The following is a 22,713-nucleotide window of genomic DNA, read 5'->3' as shown; positions in this document are numbered from 1 at the left end:
GCCATTTGTATTTGCCTATTACTGTTAAACTATAAAATGATTCTTGTGCTAAACTCCACAAAGGTGTTTTTTGACACAACCTGGGTTTATATCTGTTCCATATTCTCAATATGGCATGTCTAACATACAGAGATTTTTAAAATCCTCATTAACCTTGACTTTATTATATCACAAATATTCATGACACCCAAATTTCAGGTCGTGTCCTGAGTCAAAAGCCAAATGCTGGACAATTTAAAGGCTGGTTGAGATATGGAGATAGAAAAAAATGGCAATTCTAGAGAATACACCAATTTTTCCGAAAGGCATAATCTTTATTAAGAATATGCATGATTTGGACTTCAAAATAATTTAGCTGCTACGGTTTCTAAAGTGGCAATATTACCAAAGACAAGTTCATAATCCTGTAAGTTTGCTTTATAAATGCAAACCTCTCCGATGGAGATAATAGCAGTCCTTCTGTGAGTATACAAACCAGGTACTTAATATTTTAAATGTATCACCATTTCCCAAAGTTGCCAGTTTCTGATCTAATATGATACAGGCACATTGCTCTTTCATCACTCATTATAGAGACATTGTCCACAAAACATCCTGCACTAACAGGGAATGCCACATTTTAGACTTGCCTTTTCACTCCTGTATTGATTATTGCATATTCAGTTTGTCGCTCCTTCCCAAACTAGCTTGATTATATTGTTCCTTTGTTTGCTAGAGAGACCCAGTTTGATCTGGTGACTAAAGCACCAAGCTAGAAACCAGGAGACTATGAGTTCTAGTCCTGCCTTGGCATGAAAGCCAACTGGGTGACTTTGGGCCAGTCATTCTCTTTCAGCCCAATCCAATTCAGAGGGAGGTTGTGGGGAAAATAGGAGGAGGAAGGAGCATCAGATATGTTCACCACCTTGAGTTTTTTTTATAAAAATAATAAAGGTGAGATATAAATAAAATAAAAAACAAATAGGCATGTTATAGTAAAGATGCGTGGTTATTACTACTACCACCATAATCAAATACAGTGATAGTTTTATTTGGAAAAAATCATTTTATGTCCATTGCTTCCAAAGAAACTTAAAATCTACTTGCATTAAACTGCAATTTTGCTTGCTATAATGGTAAAAATCCATTCTTTCTGCCACTTTCTGTGTGGAGAAGACATGGAGACTTCTGTTCCACCCTATCAGTTTTGGAAATTACATTGTGAATCACTGCTACCTTTCAGTCAATAGAAGCCAATAACCCCACTTACAAGGGCTGCATTTGGGAGCTCTGCATTGAGAGAAGAAATTAGAGCAGCTGCTCTTTTCTTTCATGAGCCCAAACCTTATCCTGGAACCAACTGCCTCATTTAAAAGTTACCCACTGCAAACAATGTAGTGTCTCTCCCTAGTATGTCAGATGTCTGGATGCAGGATCCTACCAAGGACAGTTGAAGTGGATGTTTTGAAAAATGCAGTATTGTCCAGAGAAATCACACAAGAAATTGGAACAATGATTCTATGATGGCTTAAGCTTTGGAGATGATAGGCTTCATTCTACAAATGTAGGATGCTAAGGAATGAACAAAGGAATTTGCTTCTTCTGACAGCATCTTGGGGAAAGGAAATCTGGCTGTCATTTGAATTCATTAGAGGCAGAAAATACATTTGATCTGGTCTACAGTAGTTTGACAGTTGCGTGAATTCCTGATTATTTGTCATCTGCTATTGCTTAGAAAACATATTAACAACAATGAACCTTCAACCTTTGGCAGATCTCTTAAAGTCATCCATGCCTCATTTCCCCCCCCCCAACCAACTGGGGGGAATGATTTTTTTCCACAACTCAGGGAAAATAGTCATTGGAAATCTCAGGTGTATACATTTTTTTGTAATCTCCTATTGCCCCATTTAATCTTGCTATTGATTTACGGATGCAGCCCACCCCTCAACCTTGGGGTGTTTTCCCCCCCCCAGAACTCTGAATCCATTTAACTTACACTTCTTTGGTTCTAAAGGGAAGTGTTTAAAAAGAAGAAGGAGGAGGGAAAAGAAGACATGCTTTGTCAATCCTACCATAATCCAAGTGGCAGGAATTTGGAAGTGATGGAATGTCTGCTAATTAGAATTGTTCTGTTAATTAAGATTGAGGGAAATGGGCAGTCTAGGAGCACAATAAATAAATAATAAATAAATAATAAGATCTTTATATGTGGTACAAATAAATCTCTCATTTGTAAAAATCAATCAATGGTGCCAAGTCAATTGACTGTTAGTCAAAAGGCTGTGGGTAGATGAAATTGAGGCACTACTTGAGACAAGTAGGGGGAGAAACACAAAAGAGAATGGAAGAATAATCAAGAATAAACAACATTTGCCACTTTTATTAGAGAAAAATTCTTCCAAGCTGTCTACTGAAAGAGCAGAGCTGAGATAGAATGTTCCCCAGTGCAGAGGTACGTAGTTGACAATGAGCAATGAAAAGTTGATGAGGAATCTAGGCATGAATTTGATTAGCAGTTTGAAATAAAGTTGGTCTTGCCTTTTGCAGATGATAAAAATAATTATCCAAGGCTAATCTGTAATCGTTTAGCCAGAATCCTTTTCCCATTTGGAGCTGCAGACACTGGTTGAGAAAGCCTGGCTCACAAATATATGTTCACAAATAGCACATTGCATAATAAATGACTTTGAATGGTGGGACTTAGCAAACAGATCAGCTAAAATAATAGACACTATGGAAAAGGAACTATATATACATTGCTCCACTCTACACTTCCCCATAGCACACACACACACCACACACACACACACACTTACAGAGAGAGGGAAAGAGAGAGAGAGAGAGAGAGAGAGAGAGAGAGAGAGTTGGTGAATTTATAAAAGCTCTTATGTGTAAAGGATGCCATTTTAGTAAACTACAGTATGAAGAAAATACAGGAAGTTTATTAAAGCAGCAGCTTCTTCTTCCTCTTCCTCCATTTCTTCTTTTCATCTGAGTAAAAACAAAGAATTCTTTACATACATTAACCAACACATTAAGCAATTGCATTGCTTAAAATGTGTGCTGATCTGTAAATGTTTGACATTTATAGCTACATTTGGTTTCCTGCACCAAATGTAGCTATAAAAATGCTTTATTTTAATGGCCTGTATTTTTCCTCTGATGACATTACATTTTATACAGGGTGTGAGAACATTTATATTCAGAATCTGCTTGCAAATGACACAGGATGCTAAAGGAAGATTTCTTTATGTTTTCTGCAAATATGAATTGCAATATCTTAAATTTAGTTTGGTTTTGGTTAAAAGTATAGATTTTTGTGAATAGATCCAGATTTTAGTTACTTTACTTTCTTAACTAATCCACCATTAATATTAAAAAAATTCCTTCCCTTGAAAACAAACTAGAAGTGCACTAAAGAAAATGAAAATGGGAAGAAATTAACCTGTTCTTATCACAAGTGTTATGATGCAAATATCAACTCCATATCATATCATATGAAAATTGTTCCTATCAAAATGAGGAATTCTAAGGGGTTTAGAACAGTAGTATCAATCCAGAGGTATTTTAAACTGTTGGTTTTTCAATCATAATATGTTTTGATATGAGAAAAGCAGGAAGCCTTCTGTCATTCTTCTTTAACTTATTACTTTCCATGTAGATTTGCTCCACAGAGAGATTTGAGATAGGTGTATTATTGTGGTTGAGGTTGGACTATGGCACCCATTGCACCATCTGAAATAATATTCTTTTGGTCAAATCCTCTTTACATTAGAGGAGAGAAGCAGGTATCTCGTGAAGACTCAATCACTGGGTTTAAAAGAAACATGGCAATATTTCTTGGGTGTCCAAAGCAATCTGAATACTCATTAGTGAACAGAATTTTAAATTTTAATTTTTTGAAGAAAATACGGCTGCTTTGCTTGTTCTATTCCCTCTGTCATTCCTTTCTACCCTTCAAAGAAAGGAATTGGCAGAGTCACCAAATTCCAACAAGGGACTGAAATTTCTAAAGGGTTATGATATAATAATGGTTGTCATTCACAACAATTGGGTATGAAAGTACTGGTGCTCAGATGTGCTTCTTCATGGTTAATTTCCTTCTGTCCCATTTGCAGTACAAATTGGCACAGCTTGGAACATCTCTGTCCAGTTCTCTTTTTCAAAGCATCCTGACTTTAATAATGAAGAGGCCTTGATTTGGCCACCACAGTTTCAAATAGGAACAATGGTAGCATTTGTTTACAGCCATTGACCAGTCAGCAGTAATATATACAAATGCAACAAAAAGTGACAATAGTCTTAAGAAAATTTCTGGTTGCTTAATAAGTTTTCCTTTGTATTTTTTTTCCTTTAAATTGTTAAAGCTATTTATTTCTAGAGAACTTACCAACAAAGTTGGAAATCACATTTTAAGCAAAATCCAACCCTAGATTTAGTTCCATGTCTTTTACAGAATTGTGCAATCCAGATGTTTAAGCAGTCTCCCAAATGGAATTCACGGAGTCAGAATGCTCATTCAAATACAGAAAGAGTAGCAAAGCCTTTGGACATTAACATATCAATCTCTTTGCAGTCATGAAAACATTCCTATGTTACCTGCCTTGTTGATTTTAATCATAGATGGATTTAAGAAATATCTACAGGATCAATAAAAGTTCCAAAACAAAATTACTATGTGACATAATTTTTAAAAAATAGTCTACTGCAGTATTTCACCATATCGTATGGATTAATGTGGCCTTTCAAATACTATACTACTAACAATAACCTGCCAACGTCTTTCAGAAAAGATGCATAGGCATGCAATATGCACAAAATGTTAATTGCTAACTGTAATTTGATCTTATAAAAATATGAAATATAGATGGTCAAATAACTCTTAAAATTAGGATATTGGACACTTCAGTCTTTGCTCTTGAAAATTGAACTTGCTATAGTTCAACCATGTGTCAATGTTTTTATAAGACTTTTTAAAGAGCATATTAAATATGCTAGTATATATCTTTGGAAACATTTTTGATGCATTTCTGTTAAATTATTCATTTTAAATTCTGGGAAATCTTTCAAATATAACTATTAGGGGGAAGAATGTCTGTTCCAAGATTTAAGGCATGGAAAAATGGAAATAAAGAAAAAGCATCTGTCCTAGACATGTGTACCATATCAGATAACTCCTTTTAAAAAAAAATCATTTAGAATACCTGCATTCAGGACAGGGGGATTATGTTCTTGGATACAAAGTATCATAAGGTGATGATTATATCCCCAGGATAATTAACTGATTATTAGTCTTTCTCATTTATTGTGACACTAACTAATTCTAACCCATTATATATTTAGGATCAATGAACTTCAAAATTAATTGAACTGGATTGTTTTCCTGCATCTCTGGCTGCAGCAGATTTTAGCTTCCTAATGTCTGCCGCAAAAACACTCAGTGGTGAAACATGGGGGTGGGTAGAGGGAAATCTGGGTTTGGTTTTTATTTTTATTTTTTTTTTACAAAATATAATCTTATTTTTAAAAGACTTTAATCTTACTTTGGATTTTCACTCCATGCTAAATGTGATATTTATGAAGTGCTTGATTTGATGCCCTGATATAATTTTAGGCTTTACAGCAATGGCTTTCTACCAGTGGTGAATGCACAAACAAAGAACAATTTATTACACTCCAAAATTAAATATAACATTTTGTATTTCCCAGCGCAATCCTATCCATAAAAATGAATTCCACTGAGTTCAATGGCATTTCCTTCCAGGTGGAAATACAGCATTACTACTTACCTATGTACTGTGTATTTGGTTAATTGGGATGCTCCCTAGGCAGATACGCATAGAAGTGCAGCTTTAGAGAACTACTTTTCAAATGCTATGTACCTTTTTAAAATTCAAGGAAGTGCTCTACTTTGAGTGGAAAACATTATTTACAGATCAAATTATATACCTCTAATATATATGCTTTTGGCAAGTGGATATATTGCAAATTTAAGAGAATTGAAAAATATTAACAGTTAAATTCGATACTGAGTTTGCCAAAATATTTATTAGTAGTAATCACTAGATTACTTTGATTCTATGGGCATGAATACCTAGGTTTATACCTACAGGAGGCTAGGATATGAGTCGATTTAGGGAGTGGTCATTATGGGAAGGAGGAGCCACACTACTGAGCAAAGCTATCTATCATGGCTTACTCTGCTTCCCTGTGTGCTGGTTTGCTTCCACAATCACATTAGCTTCCATCAGAAAAATCAATGGAGGCAATTCTCAAAAGCAGTGATCATACTAGTGCAGCAACTCCTATAAATGCAAAGGCTGGCCTGGTGATGATTTTATTGTGTTAATCATATTTATAATTGTCTTTCTGCTAAGGTGATTTGCATTACATCATCCTTCACAGTACTCTGCAACAATACTGTAAGAAAGATTGTGAGACTGTGACTGGTTCAAAGACCCAGTGAGCAGCATAGTCAATTGGAAAGTTGGATCTGGGTTTGCTGGGTTCTAGTTTAAACCCCAGTCATGAGGTAGCTATGTTTATGCGTGTTCTTTTTATAATAGATCAGAAATGCATCATCGCTGCAAGCGTATATACAGTCTTCTGGCAATAAGCCTTATTGAGTTCATACTCATATACTGCGGGTAAATTCCAATCTGAGCCAATCTGACACTTTAAGAGAATGAATGAATAGATCCCAAAACATTATATCTTTGGAGCAATGTTTAAAGACTAGAGTCTCCATTTAAATCGATCACTTGCACTGTCTTCTGAGTTTACCTCCTTTATTTCTCTCTAAGCTAAGTATATCTATCTGTCTAAGTAGTGTGTATAAGAAAGAGAGAGAGATTTGGAAGGACACCATATCCCATTTGGTTTCAGATCAGTGAGTATCTTTTCCCCCTCTACACATTATTTCCCTTTGTGTGCATCTTTGCTGATCTTTCAGTTTTTTCCTGTCTCACTAATATAAATTTTCTGCATTACTGGAGAATTTCATAAGCACGTTATAAGGTTATGTTTAAGGTGCACAGCCTCAAAATCTGGCTAAAGAACTACTGCAAGCAGCATTTTAACAGGCTTTGTGTATGTGTGTGTGTGTGTGTGTGTGTATGTGTAGGAAGAGAGCCACTATCTTAAACAGGATCAGGAAAGAGTATTTTGAACTTTGCAATCTTGTGAAGTTAATAAAAGAGGCGTCCTCTGGAAGAAGAATGGAGGGAGAAGGAATGCGTAGTTGGATTTCTTCAAGACAATTGGAGCTGCCTGGCGAAGACAATGATCTGGGGGAGTGGATGGGCAAGGGAAGCAAAGACAACGCTGGCAGAGGTTTTAATCCGAAGCAGGTGCTTTACCAGCCATCTCTGGCATTGGACTTTTGAAGTTCCACTTTCTGTTGAGCGAAGTTGCGGCAACTCACGAGCTGTGGGACGGTAGGCTGGACAGTTCTCTCCCCGGAACCAGCTGGGGAACGTTTGAAGACCACGGTGGAGTTCAGTACCTCGGACAGCTCCCGCCGGCCTGCCACGTACACCCCGCCTCCCCACCACTTACTCGGAGCTCGGAAAAGTAACCGAGGCGCATTCGTCTCCGCGCAGCGACGCTGCAGCAGCGGGAGCGGGCGAGGGGAGCCCATCCACGCGGCTTCCCGTCTCTTGCCTTCTTCCTTGCGGGCTCGGCTTGGGGAGCATGGAGCGGAGAAGGTGCGAAACCTCGGGAGCCATCCCGCCACTGCAGGGACTGCTTTTGCTTTTCCGTGAGTACATGCTTTCCCGCCTTTAGCAGGAACTCGCCTCTCATCCCGCCGATCTCGAAAATGTTCCGCCTATTCGCCTTTTTTCCCCCAGCTCGATGTGGGGAAAGGGGGGAGGAAAACAGCCAGAAAAAGGTCGCTTGTGTGTCCTGTGTGTAAGAAAAATAGATGCGACTAAATAGCTTCCCTCCTCCAGTCCCCACCGCCCCGGGGAAGGTAGATCGCTGGAGTTCTCTGGAGAAATTCTAACTGATTTAACTTCGTGTCCAGAGCAGGCAGAAGCTGCCGGTAAAGAGAACCCCCCCCCTTTTCAGCAACCTAAATCTGAATCCTCTTGCTTCACTTTCCCTATTTTTTTCTCTCAACAGATGCACTAGCTGGTGGGCTGGCAGAACAAGAAGTGGAAAATCTTTCGGGCTTATCTCCAAATCCCGAAAAGGCTATTTTTGTAGTTCGGGAAAACGGAACAACCTGCCTCATGGCGGAATTCGCTGCGAAATTAGTCGTCCCCTACGAGATCTGGGCCAGCAATTTTGTTGATGTGAGATTCTTCTTTTAATTTGAATATCATCTATCTAAAGCGCGAGAAGGATGTCTTTCAATATTTGGGGGTTATCTGTGGCTTAGGCTTGATTGTGTGTGTGTGTGTGTGTGTGTTGTGTGTGCGCGCGCGCGCAGGGGGAGAGACAGAGAAGAGGGGAAGATTCGAATTATTCTTAAATATAATCGCAGCCTTTTTAAAAGCGGCATGTTGCTAAGGCAATGCAACTTCGCTTTCTCCCCCTCCCTGTCACTCACACGGGGGAACTGCAGCTAAAGCATCGCCACCCCCCCCGTGTACATATAGTTTGCAAAGAGTTGTCTGTCCTGCCCCCGCTCCTGTTCTCCTTTCGCTGCAGAAAAGACCTTTTTTTTTTGAATCGTGGAAAGTGCACAAAGTTTACTTCAATCTTTTTTTCTTTTTCATATCGGAGGGGGGATGGGAAAGGGAATGACAATATATAATTACTCATCTCGAGTCCCTGGGGCGCGGAGGTGCGGGGAGGTTGGGTCTATTATGGGTAATTATTATTACATCTCGGGCGGTACAGTAAATAAGGTTACGTTTCCTTCTAACCCATTGTGGGGAGCTGAAGCTAGCCATATTTATATTCTTATTATCTATTATATTGGGCAGCGGGAGATGGAGGGGGGAGAAGAAACCTCACTTCTTTTTCCCGATGCTGTTTGTGGAAGTGTGTGTGTGGGGGGGGGGGTCGAGACCTAATGCGCCCGTGTCTTGTGTTGTGTTGTGCCTTCAGACGATCACCGAGCAAGCCTACATCTCGCTTTCCCGCGGAGCCGAGGAGCGAGGCAAATGCAGCAGCAACGAATCCGAACTCCACATTTCGTGGCTCAACAGAGCTTACACCCTCAGCCTTTATTTTCTCAAGGTATCGGGGGAGAGACCGCCAAAGGTCCGCCTCGAAGCAGAGCCCCGGCTGGGAGTGGGGTTGAGGGTGGGAAATCCCGGGGAAATGGATGGGGGTGCGGGGTGGGGGAGGCACAATCACCTGCAGGACCCGAGAAAAACCAAAACTGAAGGAATCAAGAATCAACCCGAGGGGGGGGGGAGGAAAAAAATTGGCAGTGTGAGAGAGAGAAATAAAATGAAGAGACGCCGTGACGCTAGCCCGATATTATTATTATTATTATTATTATTATTATTATTATTATTATTATTATTATTATTATTATTATTATTATTATTATTATTATTATTATTTCGACCGTACGCCGTCGCTAAAGGCGCCGAAGAAGGCAGCCGACGGATCAAGTCAACCTCCTCCTTCCTTCTGCCCCGAGGAATCTCCCGGGAGGGCGGCCGGCCGAGCCACACAGAAAGCTGCGAGCGCGGGAAAATAAATGTTCGCTTGGCCAGGCCAGGCGGGCGGCCGGCGAGGCTTCCTTTGCCCTGCCTCGACTTTGGGTCTTTTCTTAACCCTTCTCGACAGGAGACGCGTAACAAAAGTTCTGACCCCGAGGCCTGGTGGAAAATGAGCAAAGTCCAGTTCGTTTACGACAGCAGCGAGAGCACCTACTTCAAAGGCGCCGTGAACCGTAAGTGCGGCGCGGCCGAAGCCAGGCCTGAGGGCGGAGGGAGGTGAGGTGGGGAGAGAAGGATAAGACGAGGTAGTTGCTGGTGGCAGGTTAGAAAAGCCTGGGGCTGCCTCTCGTTCCGACCCGAGGGCCGTGGGAATGGCGAGGCAGAGGTGGGCAAAGGATAAGAGAGAGCGAGAGAGCCGCCCAGGTTCACGAGCGACTTTGGCCTCCTTGCTTGCAAACCTCGAAGTCTCTGCAAAGCGCTGCTGCGGCGGGAGGGAGCCTGAATCATTTCCAGCTGGTTCCCACCCACCCCCCACCGCTTTTTTTTTCGCCCACGTCTCCCGCCAAACGCGTCTGGCTCAGGCCTGAGGCCGGTGCCGCCTCCTCTCCCCGGCCCGCAGTGCGGATAAAGCGGGCGGCCGCGTTTCCCCGACGGCTCCTCCTCCTCCTTCACCCCAGATCCCCCTTCTCGATCAGATCAGCCGACTCGGGCCTGGATTCTCTTCTTGGCCGAGCTGTGGGTGGACAATGATCCCGCTTGAAGCGAGGCCCGGCTTGGCCTTTGGCCTTTTCCTAAGCTGGTTTTAAGAATCTGCGGATGGCCTTGAGTTTTTCCAAGAAGGGCATCCTTGCTGTCAACCAGCCAACCATACTATACGCCCCCCAGGCCAGGCGCAGATTTGTGCGCCTTTGGAACAAACTGATGCCTGGCCCGACGATCAGCCTGGATCCCGAGCAAAAAAAAAAAAAAAAGCTCCCGTACTACCGGTAGTAAGTCGTGCTTAGGTTAAAATGAAGCTGATGGGAGTTATAGTTCATATAAAAACAGTGTTACGTCAGGCTTCGATGCCCGGGCACTGCCCTTTTGACATATTAAGATGGAACCAAACAATTAAATCGATATAAAATATTAGAAAGCCCCTTTTCTATTGAAGAAAAACTTCCAGAATTTGTAAAAGAATAAAATCAGTCCATTCTTAGAAGGAAAACAGGACTATACCTTTTTCATTTCTAAGCGTTATGAAGCAAATAAATCAGGATTAAAACAAAACCTTTAAAAATAATAATCCCTGAGCAAGGATTACTTAGCTAAAGTTTTTAAAAAAAAACTATTCGCCCAAATGATGTAACAGTTATACTGCTTGTTAGGGGATGGCATCTGTAAATCATTTCTGATTACTGTAAACCCATTTGTAATGAAGGAAGCATTCTGTACTCTAATCTTGGGCCCAGCACTTTTTAGTGCAGTGTTGGGTTTGGAGTGGACAGTTATAGAAGGGAGTTTCATGTAATCCCTGAAGGGCAATTAGAATAATTTTGATTTTATTTTATGATTGCCTTTACTTGGATTTTGGAGTTGGTAATTTTTTTTGGGGAGGGGGGGTGTTGAACATTTAAGCAATCTAATATAGATAACGGTTAGTAGACGCTGCACATCTCAAATGTAATTACTATGCTCTAAAATATGACCACTTTCTACCTATTTGGGTGGCTTCTATTAATGGTCGGTGTTACCATTGCATTTCTTTGTGTTTCTTTCTTATGGACTTCTTCTTGGTGCCTCTGTGTGTCACTGGGCACCTCTGCAGTGCAGAATATTCTAGGGTATGTTCTCTCCCCCGCCCCCTGCCCCCATTGCTGCATTGAAGCATGCCCAAGGCGTACCCATCTGTATTTTATTTGTTCCTGAGTAATTTGGATCATTAAATCTTTGTCTATTTCTAAGTATTAATTAGGAAGAAAAGTCTATTTTATATTAAAATAATGTATAGAAAAAACTACAGTATCTTTTCCGAGTGGCTTGAAATACACCATCTCTTTCACATATAATGCAGTAGTTAGTATTGGCCATTATATGTGAATGTGTAGCTTAGCCAGACAGGATATGCAACAAAAATCAGGATTTTTTAAAAGCCGTTCAGTGTAATTCTTTACATTTGTATTCCAAAATAAATCCTGTTGAATGAATTGTGTTTACTCTTAGATGAGTGGTTGTTCAGGTGCAGTCGATTTTAACAAAAACAGGATATTTTGTTTTACTCTTTCTGATTCTAACTTTATTTATTAAGATTTTCACATTTCTTTTCATCATACGGGTTGTTTATATTTTGAAAATTTGCCTCCCATTTTCAGTTTTAAATGTTTGCATTATGCTTATTTATCCACTTGGTCCATTTTTCCTATACTTTGGAAAATTGATATTTTTTGTGAGAGAGTATTGGACAATACAGACCTTCACGATGTTTCCTCTTCTGATGAATAATTCTACAGTTCCATTCATCCGCACAAGCATATACGTATGACGAGTTGTGAGTTGTGATCTGCAATGTCCAGAAGTCATTCCAATAGGACTTGCCATCTGGGTTTTTTTAGGTCCAATTCTGCCCCATCAGCAGTACTGTACGTCATCCAGCCACTCAGGACCCATTTGTGATGCTGCTCTGAAGGGGTTACATGTGACTACATGAATGGTGGAGCGTGATTCCCCGGGAATGTTATCTGCAAAAGGGTGGTGTGGTTTTGTTTTTTTTTCAAGCAGGATCTAGTCATAGAAAGCTAATAATAGCACTGCTGGTAATGCTGAATTTCTAGTTAGGACTTGCTATTCCTTGTGGGATCATCATAGCTGCTGTCATCAGCATAAGCCATTAGATGTTTGAAGTGTGAGCATCATTTTAGGATCCTAATGGGAAATAAAGCATCTTTTGCTTATGCATTTAATGATTTTCATCACATTGTGCTATGTAGTTCTGAATACAAGGACTGGAGGAATGTCATGAAAACGGAAATTAAGGTTTTATGCTTCTAATCATGTACAACAGCATGAATGTTTCCTGACATGTATGAGAGAACATGTGTCTGTTCATCTGCATATTGTTCAGCTCTCTCTTGCTATCTAGTTCCTTCCAATATCTGTCTATTAGAATTACAGCCTAATTTGTAAGAGCACATATTAAAATCTCTAAATATATTAGAAAAACTATTTTTCTTTCTTGCAAACACAGAAGACTGGGCAAATTCTTAATGCCAATCTTTATCTGATTTGTAAAAATAGACTTTTCATATTTATATTAACTAAATATATATATTTTAAAAAGAATACACAAAATGAAAAGAAAAAAGTGAAAAAAGACTAGAAGTGAAAAAAGACTAAAAACATACAAACGTACAAAATGCATATTTACAGACAGTCTTGATATTCATTGTCCACATTTTTGTCTCTTTAACAAAGGAAAAGGATTTTTTGAGCAATTTGATCAAATTTCTTGTTCTTTAGACATTTTCTGAAGTCTTTTTAATGTTGATGTTATTAAAACCTAGCAGATGTGGAGAAGATATTTATAAAATATATTAAATGCAGTTGGTCATGGAATGCTGAATTAAATAGTCATTTGGTCTAGGAAAAAAAAGTATGATAGTCATCCAATAATAATATTTTCTTCTTGACAGCGGGGAAACACACAGTCACAACACGTCACCTCTCTGCTTTAGTCACCCCAGCTGGGAAGTCTTATGAATGTCAAGCTCAGCAGACAATCACCTTAAGCTCCGTTGACCACCAAAAATCAGTTGTTCTCTTGCTGTCAGAGGTCCGCCTCCAGCCCTTTGACATCAGCTCTGATTTTGTTTTCAGTGAAGGTAAGGGACCTCTGGATGCTGATCAATTTATAGATGCAATTTGGAAAGTCAATAGAGACTCTCTTGACTGAGGAAGCAAGCTGTTTTTGTGGAAGATTGGGGTGGATAAAGACCAGGATTTCGTATTGTAGATGAAGACTTTCTTCAATGGGGGAAGGCTCCTTCTTTTAGTTTAAAAAATAAATCGTGTGTCTAGCGCACTCACTGGGAAATTTGATGTAAGATTATTGATAACAGCAAGGCTTTGCCTTGAAAGAAAGCATAGGGCAGAGGCTTGCAGTGACCCAAGGAAACACGGCACCTAATGAAGAGCAAACTATCTCCAATGGCATTCCACAATGCCTTCTTTCAAGGTTTGTGTTTTTGGGGGCGTTTTGCTTACTGGTAGCTAGAGATTTTATTTCTCAGTAGGTATAGATTCATCACTATTCTGGCAAAATGTTTATGATCCTAAAGTGAAAATTTCCACTGTCTTTATTTTATATAATGCATACTTTATATATTCCTCTGGCTCAAGGATGTTTTGGCAAACCATAGAGGATTTATTAAATGTTTGTCGTGTGCAGGTGTAACAGTGCGTGGATGTTATAATCCAGTGTGCATAAATAAGGATCAAGAATCTGAAGTTGTAAGAAAATCCCTGATAGATTAGGCTAAGTATCCAAATAGTCAAGCAAACTTCTTGCTATTCTAAATCCAGTGGTAACAATCCTGCCAGTTTTGTTTTTTTTAACTTCCAATGATAGCTGTCCAGAGATACTTTCCTTCTGAATAGGAAGAGCCTGACCCTCTATAAAATAGACATTTTAAGAATGAAGCAGATATTCTCTGTATTTCTAAAGGGCAGGGTAGAATCAATGGGGGAGAAATGATAGGAATGCAGATTTCAGTGAAACCTTAAAATCTCTTCAACAGTGGAATGCTGAAGGAGATGGGGATTTCTCTTGACAACTGAAAGTGATAGGTTTCTTCAGAACTATGTTTCTACCATGATTAATAATAATTAGCCTATCTAAATTTCTGTCAAGGGATCCATAAATTCCTAAGTAACGTATTGTATACAAAATCATACAGTTTGTATATTGTGGGTCTATTTTGTATGCTTTTTAATAGATAAGCAGAAGCACTGAGTAGGGATTTGTTGTCCCATTGCCTCTTATATACTATCCTGGGTTTATGAGTATTAGTAAAGTATTAGTAAAGTCTAATCAACTTGCTTGGTCTTTCCTCCCTTTTTTCTGATGTTAAAATCATTCATTGGTGAGGTTTATGAAGTTCCACATGTATAGTAGCTGTCCTGGTGGTTTAATCTTTGTAATATTCTCTAGTATGCATTTTGCATTTTTTATTACTAGAGTGCTAAACGCTACATTGTTGATGGCACTGAAATTCCCATCATAACCCCTTGATTACTTTCATGATTATTCAGAAGGCAAAGTTGAGATTTAAGGAAGGTAAGCAAGGATATAGCAGTGGGAACACGGAAGGAATGGGAAAGGAATAGATCATGTCATTAAAAGGGAAGGAAGCTGATCATAAAAGAAGTAGAAAATCTGGAACTGGAAAATGCAGATGACTAGCAACAGGAGGGCAAGTTAAAGTCATTGAGTTAGTTATCACCATGGTAAAGTGGCTAGTAACCATTTTGTAAATAATCTCAGGTTCAGGCTGGCAGAAAGAAAGAAAAAGAAGGAAGGAAGGAAAGAAAGAAAGAAAGAAAGAAAGAAAGAAAGAAAGAAAGAAGAAGAAAGAAAGGCCTCCTCTCTCTTGCATCAAGAGAGTGTGTGAAGGAATTAAAAATCTGTTTTGATTTGCCAAGGTAGCAGTTCCTATATGAAAACAAAGTGCACTTGCTGTAATTTGTGTTGTTATTATAGCAATTTTTTCAAACTAATCTTGCTAATCTGAGTTTGAAGAAGTTAGTCCTTTGGATTAATTGTCTTCAGTATTCATTGTTGCTAGAGAAATCAGAAATTTGGCATCATAATCAACTGTTTGAGGCAAGGTCTCAGGTTGGTTATGCTATAATTGTTTTCCCTGATTAATAATTAAAATCCATGTTCATCCCCACCTTAGTTCCAATATGTACCCATTTTATATGACAGTTTGATGCTACTTCAAATTATGGTAGTGGACTGCACTACAATTGCATCAATTTATGATAAAGGTTTTTAACAGGAAAAAATGTGATTTTTTTTGGTGGCTTTTTCTCTTTCTCCTTTTTCCCTTCCCTTCCTTTTCCTTTCCTTCAACAGTGGGAATTGCTGTCCACCTTCTGCTCAGTTGTTGCTCTCATTTTGAATTCTTGACATTAGTTCAGTTCAATTGTGATTTCATATAATGAACTTTATGTAGTTCTCAGTCTGTAAAATAGACACATGTGCAACTTTGGCTTGTATAGTGGACTGACTCCTAATTGAAATTTCCACATATGCTTTTATGTCCCCTGGGCAAATTCTCTATTGCTTATTGATCCAACTCAAAAGCATTATCATTATAGTTTTTACTGCAATACAAGAATAGCCTGGCTATTTTAGCTGACATGTTAAATTATTCAGAAAGTGTGTCCTTTTTTTCCCATTTTGTAATCCCAGAAATTCAAGAGCGGTGTAGCATGTCTTCCTACATTAAAAAAAAATAGTCTGAAAAAAAGAGTGAATTTTGGAACGTTTTGAGGGATGTTTAGTGTGTTGGCATTCTAATTTGAGTAAAGTATGCATTTTAAGCAGGTAGCTTTCGCAGGCATGTTGCAAGATAGTTTTATACCAGAGGTAAAGGACAATATGTTATTTTTCTCTCTTTTTCTGAATTTTCCATCAAGACTGCAAAGGACTATAGTGGTACTTGAAAACAGCTCTGTCTTCTTTACCAGCAGTTTTTAGCATCTGTTCTGCAGCAATTGCCTCACACTGCCTAGTGGTAGGACTGACCCTGAGCTTTGGGCAAAAATGCCTACTACTTCTAAAGTTTCTTGATTTGTGGGCCACAACTGTCCACAAAAAAAAACAAAACAAAAAAAAACTTTGAGAAAAAATGCGTGATTCTCTTCTATTTAGCAATATAATCAGTGGTGAGTTTGACTGAGTTCCAGGGCTGGATTTGTCTGTGTGTCTTCATTTTATTTCTCAAAGGCAAACATTTTAAATGACCCTAGCCCAGGGCCGGATTTTCCTATAGGCTAACTAGGCTTCAGCCTAGGGCCTCAAGAACAAGAGGGGCCTACATTCAAATTGTTAGCAAAATTAAAATTACACTTTCACTATAGGTGAAAGGGCCTCATAAGTGGAATAGCCTAGGGCCTCTTTTCATCTAAATCCGGCCCTGCCCTAGCCATTTACAGCTGTCCTGCTGGTCTTTCCCCCTTTCTGGCTATCTGAGAATTGTAAGCTGAATCAAAGCAGACAATAGGGGGAAAAAAGAGGATTGCACCAGATCAGGTAATAACTTTTTACCACAACAAAGTCAAAGATGAGCATATAGGATCCAGCAGATTAAAAGACAACAGGAGAGACTAGATATTGTCTGCAAGCTAGTGAACTCATACTGTTCTTCGAAATGGCTTCCTGACCTGAAGGTTTTTAAATCTGACTTCTTTCCCAAGTGATCACCTCATGATGAGGGTTTTCCTCCAGTTTGTTTTCTTATTCTCAAGTACAGCCATTATTTCTTCTGTGAACATGTTTGGTCAACAAATAAGCCTATTTCCTCTGCTCCCTCACACTGAATAGTTTATTATTTATTTATTTATTATCAGATTTATATACCGCCCTCCTCCTGAAGGACTCAGGGCGGTGCACAGCCAAAGTAAGAACATAAATACAAACATTAAAATACAGTTTAAAAGATATATATGTGTTTGGCCCCATAGTTAAAAAAAAACAATAACAAACTTGTTGAATTGCAAATAGTTGAATTGCATTTATTTATTTACTTACCTACTTACTTAACTTACTTACTTACTTACTTACCATATTTACGAGCTGCCCATCTCGCAAAATGTAATTTTGGGCTGTGTACAGCAAAACAGTCAAAAACTTCATAACAATCTAAAAACATCAAAATTAAATAAAATAAAACAGTTAAAATCCAAGACTGTGGGTGAACTAACATTAGTTAATCTCACACAGCTACCTTGTAGACTCCCCCTGGGATCTCCCAGGCTGGTGAAAAAAAACATGTTTTAAATGCCTGCCAGATTAACAGAGATGAGGTTAACCTCATTTTGGGGTGAATGATGTTCCAGAGGGCTGGGGCCACAGCACAAAAGGCATGTCGCTGGATCTTATGAGATGCATCTCCTTGGAGACGGGACCCTTAGCCTACCCCTCCTGCCTGACGTGGTGGGATGGATAAATTAATTGGGAAGAGTTGTTTCCCTCAAATAACCTATCACCATGCCATATAGGTCAAAGGTCAAAACTAGAACCTTGAATTGCACCTGGAAGCAAAAAGGCAACCAATGCAGCTTGCAGAACAAAAGACTAAAAAAGCATCAAGCTGTCATATAAAATCTGCACCCTCGTAGGTGCATGTATAACTGTCCACACAGCCGCATTCTGCGTCAGCTGATGCTTCCTTGAATGCTTTTCAAGGGCAGCCCCATGCATGTTTCAGTAATTTTGGGAATGAGATGTAGACTTTTAAGCAATTCAAGGGAATGGATTCAAGGCACATTCTGATACTTTAAAGTTCAAGAATCCACTGTGGAGAAAGGGGATAATAATAAGATGGGCTGAATCCTATCAAAGGCAGCAGCTATGCACTTTGCTGAATTTAGGCATTTTCACACAATTGGCAGGTTACGTGATAAGAGAGTTCTGTCAAAGAGACTCTGTTCCTTTTATTCTCATAGGGACTTATTTATTTCTACATTATATTTATTTATGTCACATTTGTATACCTGTCATCATAGATTTGTGACTCTAGGTGGCATATGATTAAAAAGGACAAAAATAAAAACAAAAAGAATCAATCAAGCACGAAGTTACTAACAACAAAATTGCAGAGAGAGTTATTGTTATGGGCATTAAGATTCTTCCATCTCCATCAGAACGGCTTTATTGCTAGGGTTGTGCAAACAGCACTGGTAGCAGCTATCATTGGCACATGTGGTAATAAGCAATGACCCATCAGCTTGAGCAGTAGGAAAGGATACAAGTACGGCAAGACCTAATGATTGAAGAATAATGATTTGGGTTGCTTGCTTTGGATTCCTAATTGTTAGGCCTAAGATGACATAGTGAGATCCAATCAAATGCAGTTCTATATTTGCTTACATCTAATAGGCAGAATCTTGTCAGACCAAAGCTACAACTTTCTAACCTAATAGATACGCCCTGGGAGATTCTAAAGTGTGGCCAGTCTAAATGTTTTTTCCCTTCCCCCTCCAGTTCAGGACTGTGCAGTCTGTTGTCTTGAGTCGTACTCTGGGATGTGCTGCTTCTTCCCTGGGAAGCTGTGGGTGCGGTTACCAACATTTTCCTCTCACTTCTTCACCTGCACATTTTATCACACCCAAGCAGTATGCATCTCAGGCTTTCAAGGGCATAGGAGGCTTGTGATCCATTAAAATTGTCCTACTCCTTGGTTTCATACAGCACAACTTTAACACAATGGGCTAAATTTCACCTTAGGGCTGAGGAGATCTAGATCAAAATTCTACATCCTGGGGGACCTGAAGCCAGTCCATTTTCTTCTATTCAGCTTAATCTCACTCTCAGAATAGTTGAGAAGGTATGTGTATGTTGGTGAGGAATCTGTATATTGTCATGAAGTCTTCCGAGGAAAATGAAAGTAATCCTTTGTTTTGCAGGAGAAATACCTATATGCAAAATAACACTTCTCTCCCTTTCCTCATTCTTCTCTTTTCTCTGTGCTGCAGAACATAAATGTCCAGTGGATCAAAGAGAACAATTAGAAGAAACCCTTCCTCTCATATTGGGCTTGATCTTGGGCTTGGTGATTGTGGTAACCCTTGGTGTTTATCACATCCATCTCAAAATGACAGCCAACCAAGTCCAAATTCCACGGGACAGATCGGAGTATAAACATATGGGATAGCTGGCAAAAGAAAGAGATCAGCTCAAGCAAAAGCACTTTTTTTCCTATAGGTCAGGGCCTCTTATACATAGTGAAATATACTGTATACTGACAGATGGAGGGGTGGGGGATGGGAGGAGGGATTCAAGGGGTGGGAGGGGTGGGAAGGGAGGGGATGGAAGAACAGCCATTTCTCAATGCTTAAAACAGGGAAATAACTTCATCTTCTCTGGAGAACTGACCCAACAGGCAATGTTCCCTACATTGGCCAAGCATCGTTTCCATTCATGTGGTGGTGGAGGAGACGAGAATGGAAATGTATGTTTTGCTCTGAAAATGTGTTTACCTCAATGGCGGTGAGGGGAATGAGGACAGTGACAAATGAACATGTGGAACCTTCCCTTTCCACGTTTGCTGGACTACAGTTCTCACCATTTCTATTTTTGCCTTGCTAGCTGTGGCTGATGAAACCGGCGCACCATGACACACGCGCTAATTAGTTCTCCATTCACAATGTAAGCCCATGGCTTGGATCAAGGGGTCCAGGAACAGAGTTCCTGTTGTGGGGTCTTCACGGCTCACAGGAAAGTTTTGATTTCTTTTTCCTTCTGCTACATTTAACATCATTTGAAAAATCTGCATGGAATATTATGGGGACTTTGCACAATAGGATGAGAGCAGAAGTTCAAGGGAAAAGGGGAACTGACAAAAAATCCACCTTCCTTCTCCATACTTGGGGTTTCCATCAGATTTAATCAGTTCCTCCGCTAGTGCTCCTTCAGTTTATGAAGTTGCCGTTATCAATCCTGTTTTTCCAAAGCTCTAGGAACGGTAGGATTCTCTACTCAACTTTCACATATTTTCAAAGGAATAATGCCATTTGGGTAAATTAAAACAACACCCTCAGGACTTGCTCATACGATCCCATCATCTCATTTCCAGTTCAGCCCATCTCAGTTTGAAATATATTTCAAACAGAGCCAAGATTAAGATTCTAAGGTTTTAAAGCTTGGAGAATTTTATTTTATATTTTTATTGCTTATTGAAATGCTTTGGCACCCAAACAGTTTTATGAACGTTGCTGCTCAAATCACAAGAGTGCTAAGCTCTGGTGTGAGAAATGCTTATGGGCTGTACACTTTGCATGTACTGTGACTGAAAAAAAATGCCTACCGCAATGTAATGATTATATAAGATTATCACCAAGAAATGTTCATCTTACTATGCAGAAACCTTCATGTGTTAGAAATAACTGATGTGTAAATATAGATATGGAAGTAAACAGCAAAAACCAATAAATCCTAAACTATGTTGCTTAATGTGGAGTATTCTTAATATGGAGCATTTAGACTAAATGTTTTATTGATATTAAAATATCTTAGGCAAAGAAGAATGCAATAAAATGCTAGAGGATTAAGGAAAAAGGACTCTGCATGAGAGATGCCTCCAGCTAAGTAAAGGATAAGAGTTTCGGAAGGTCACAACCCTGATCACAGTCACTGTTTTGTGGGATGGTTCTTTAGAGAAAGAGGTTCGGATTTATCCATGGCTTTCCATCCATCCAGTGAATTCAGTATCCCCAGACTAACGTGTGCAGATGTTTATTGGTGGCTCAGGGTGGTTTAACTTTGGGCCAGGGTGCTGATTTATACACTGCACTAAGCCATAAAGTGATTTGTTTGGCTTGGATTTAACAATATATGAGGAATTAGTCAATTTTACTTTATTCCACAGACCGCAATTAAAACAAATCTGACTTAGTTCAATGCAAGCATCCAGAAGAATGTTTATGGTGCATAAATACAGGAGTCCAGTAGTGTGCTTAAAGCTGGCTGCATCTATTCCTTACTGCAGGGGTGTCAAACTCGTGGCCCTGCATCACGTGCTGGCCCCGCCCTTGCCCGGCTTAGCAAAGGTAAAAAAAGTCTCGATAACGTCACGTGATGATGCCATGACGACGCGAGTTTGATACCCCTGCCTTATTGGAAAGCAAATTGCTTCAACTTCTGAAGTTCTGGTTACATTGTTCCTAGGATTGGTCAGACTTTAGGAAAGGGGGTGCTCCCTCTTTTCACTGCTTCCTCCCTCCCTCCCCAGGAGCTCGAGAATGATCAGTTTGCTAGAAAACGGTGGAATCGTAGCATGCTGAACATAGGAACTGGTTAGATAAACAAAGCTCATAGTTCTTATCATAGTATTCATTTCAGCATTATAATTTAGGGAAGGTAAGAGTACAGTTTGTTGGACTGAATTGAATAAGGGGAATCAGAATAATTAGAAATCCAGATCTGATGGCTGCCTTATCTGCTGAGGGGTCGGATATAATGGTACACTCTCCAGAATTGCTCCTGGTTTCGTATAAATTGGAAAATGAGTAAATAAATAAATGTCAGATTATTGCAGCAGTATACAGATCAATCAAATGCTTACACTGATTTTTCTCTTCAAAGACCAAGGACAAAATACAGAAATGATTTAAAACAGGGTTTCATGGAAACAAATTTTTATAAAACAATACAACAGTGTCATCATCATCATTAGACACACTCACACACAGAGAGAGAGTCTACCCTGGATGGGGCACTGCTTCATGAAACAGTTTAGAAGGAGTTCTTTCCATGGACTTTTATTCAAGCTTTGCAGAAGTCAGAGAGTCTTCCCTATAGACTTTCACTCTTAAATTCCGGTATTACATAGATTTAATAGCAACCATGTCAACTACAGCGACAACTACGATGACTAAAACAGGGAAAAAGGTTGTTATGCTTCCAGTTGTGTCATCTCCGATTTCATCAACCTTGGCGATGGTGAAAAATAGATGATCAGACCTTTGCGGGAAAGGCTCCCACCTTGCAAAGTCTTCAGGGGATGCTCCAAGCTATGCAGGAGGTTATGATAAAGAACCAGGAGTCTATCTCCAAAAAACTTGAAAAGCTTGAGGATCTTACTTCAGATATGAAAGATGAAATGGGAGCGGTAAGGGGGGATATTAAGGAGTTTAATGAGAAGTTAGAAGAAATACGAGATGACATGGTGAAGCAGGAGGGAAGACTACAGGAGGTGGAAACCAGGTTAGGTAGATGTGAAGGCCAACTGGATGACTATGAACGTGAACAGATTTCAGTAAATAGAGCTGTAGAAGAGGAGATAATTTTTTTGGAACTTGAAAGATCTTCCTTTATTTTAAGATTGCAAGATGTAATAGAGGAAAA

At 39.4% G+C, this 22,713-nt stretch overlaps 1 protein-coding gene across 1 annotated transcript; it reads left to right on the top strand.

Moving 5' to 3' along the window:
* The first annotated feature begins 7,475 nt into the window (after positions 1-7,475).
* On the top strand, positions 7,476-20,820 carry LAMP5 (lysosome associated membrane protein 5). Its single transcript, XM_034432364.3, has 6 exons — positions 7,476-7,741; positions 8,107-8,279; positions 9,040-9,171; positions 9,733-9,838; positions 13,274-13,462; positions 19,344-20,820. Exons 1-6 carry the CDS (start codon positions 7,675-7,677, stop codon positions 19,520-19,522), a joined length of 846 nt encoding a protein of 281 aa, XP_034288255.1. The 5' UTR covers positions 7,476-7,674; the 3' UTR covers positions 19,523-20,820.
* Positions 20,821-22,713: the final 1,893 nt, after the last annotated feature.

Source organism: Pantherophis guttatus, chromosome 1 (assembly GCF_059756535.1).
Source record: "Pantherophis guttatus breed Tessera chromosome 1, ASM5975653v1, whole genome shotgun sequence".
Taxonomy (NCBI): domain Eukaryota; kingdom Metazoa; phylum Chordata; class Lepidosauria; order Squamata; family Colubridae; genus Pantherophis; species Pantherophis guttatus.
This window is presented reverse-complemented; position numbering and strand designations above follow the sequence as displayed.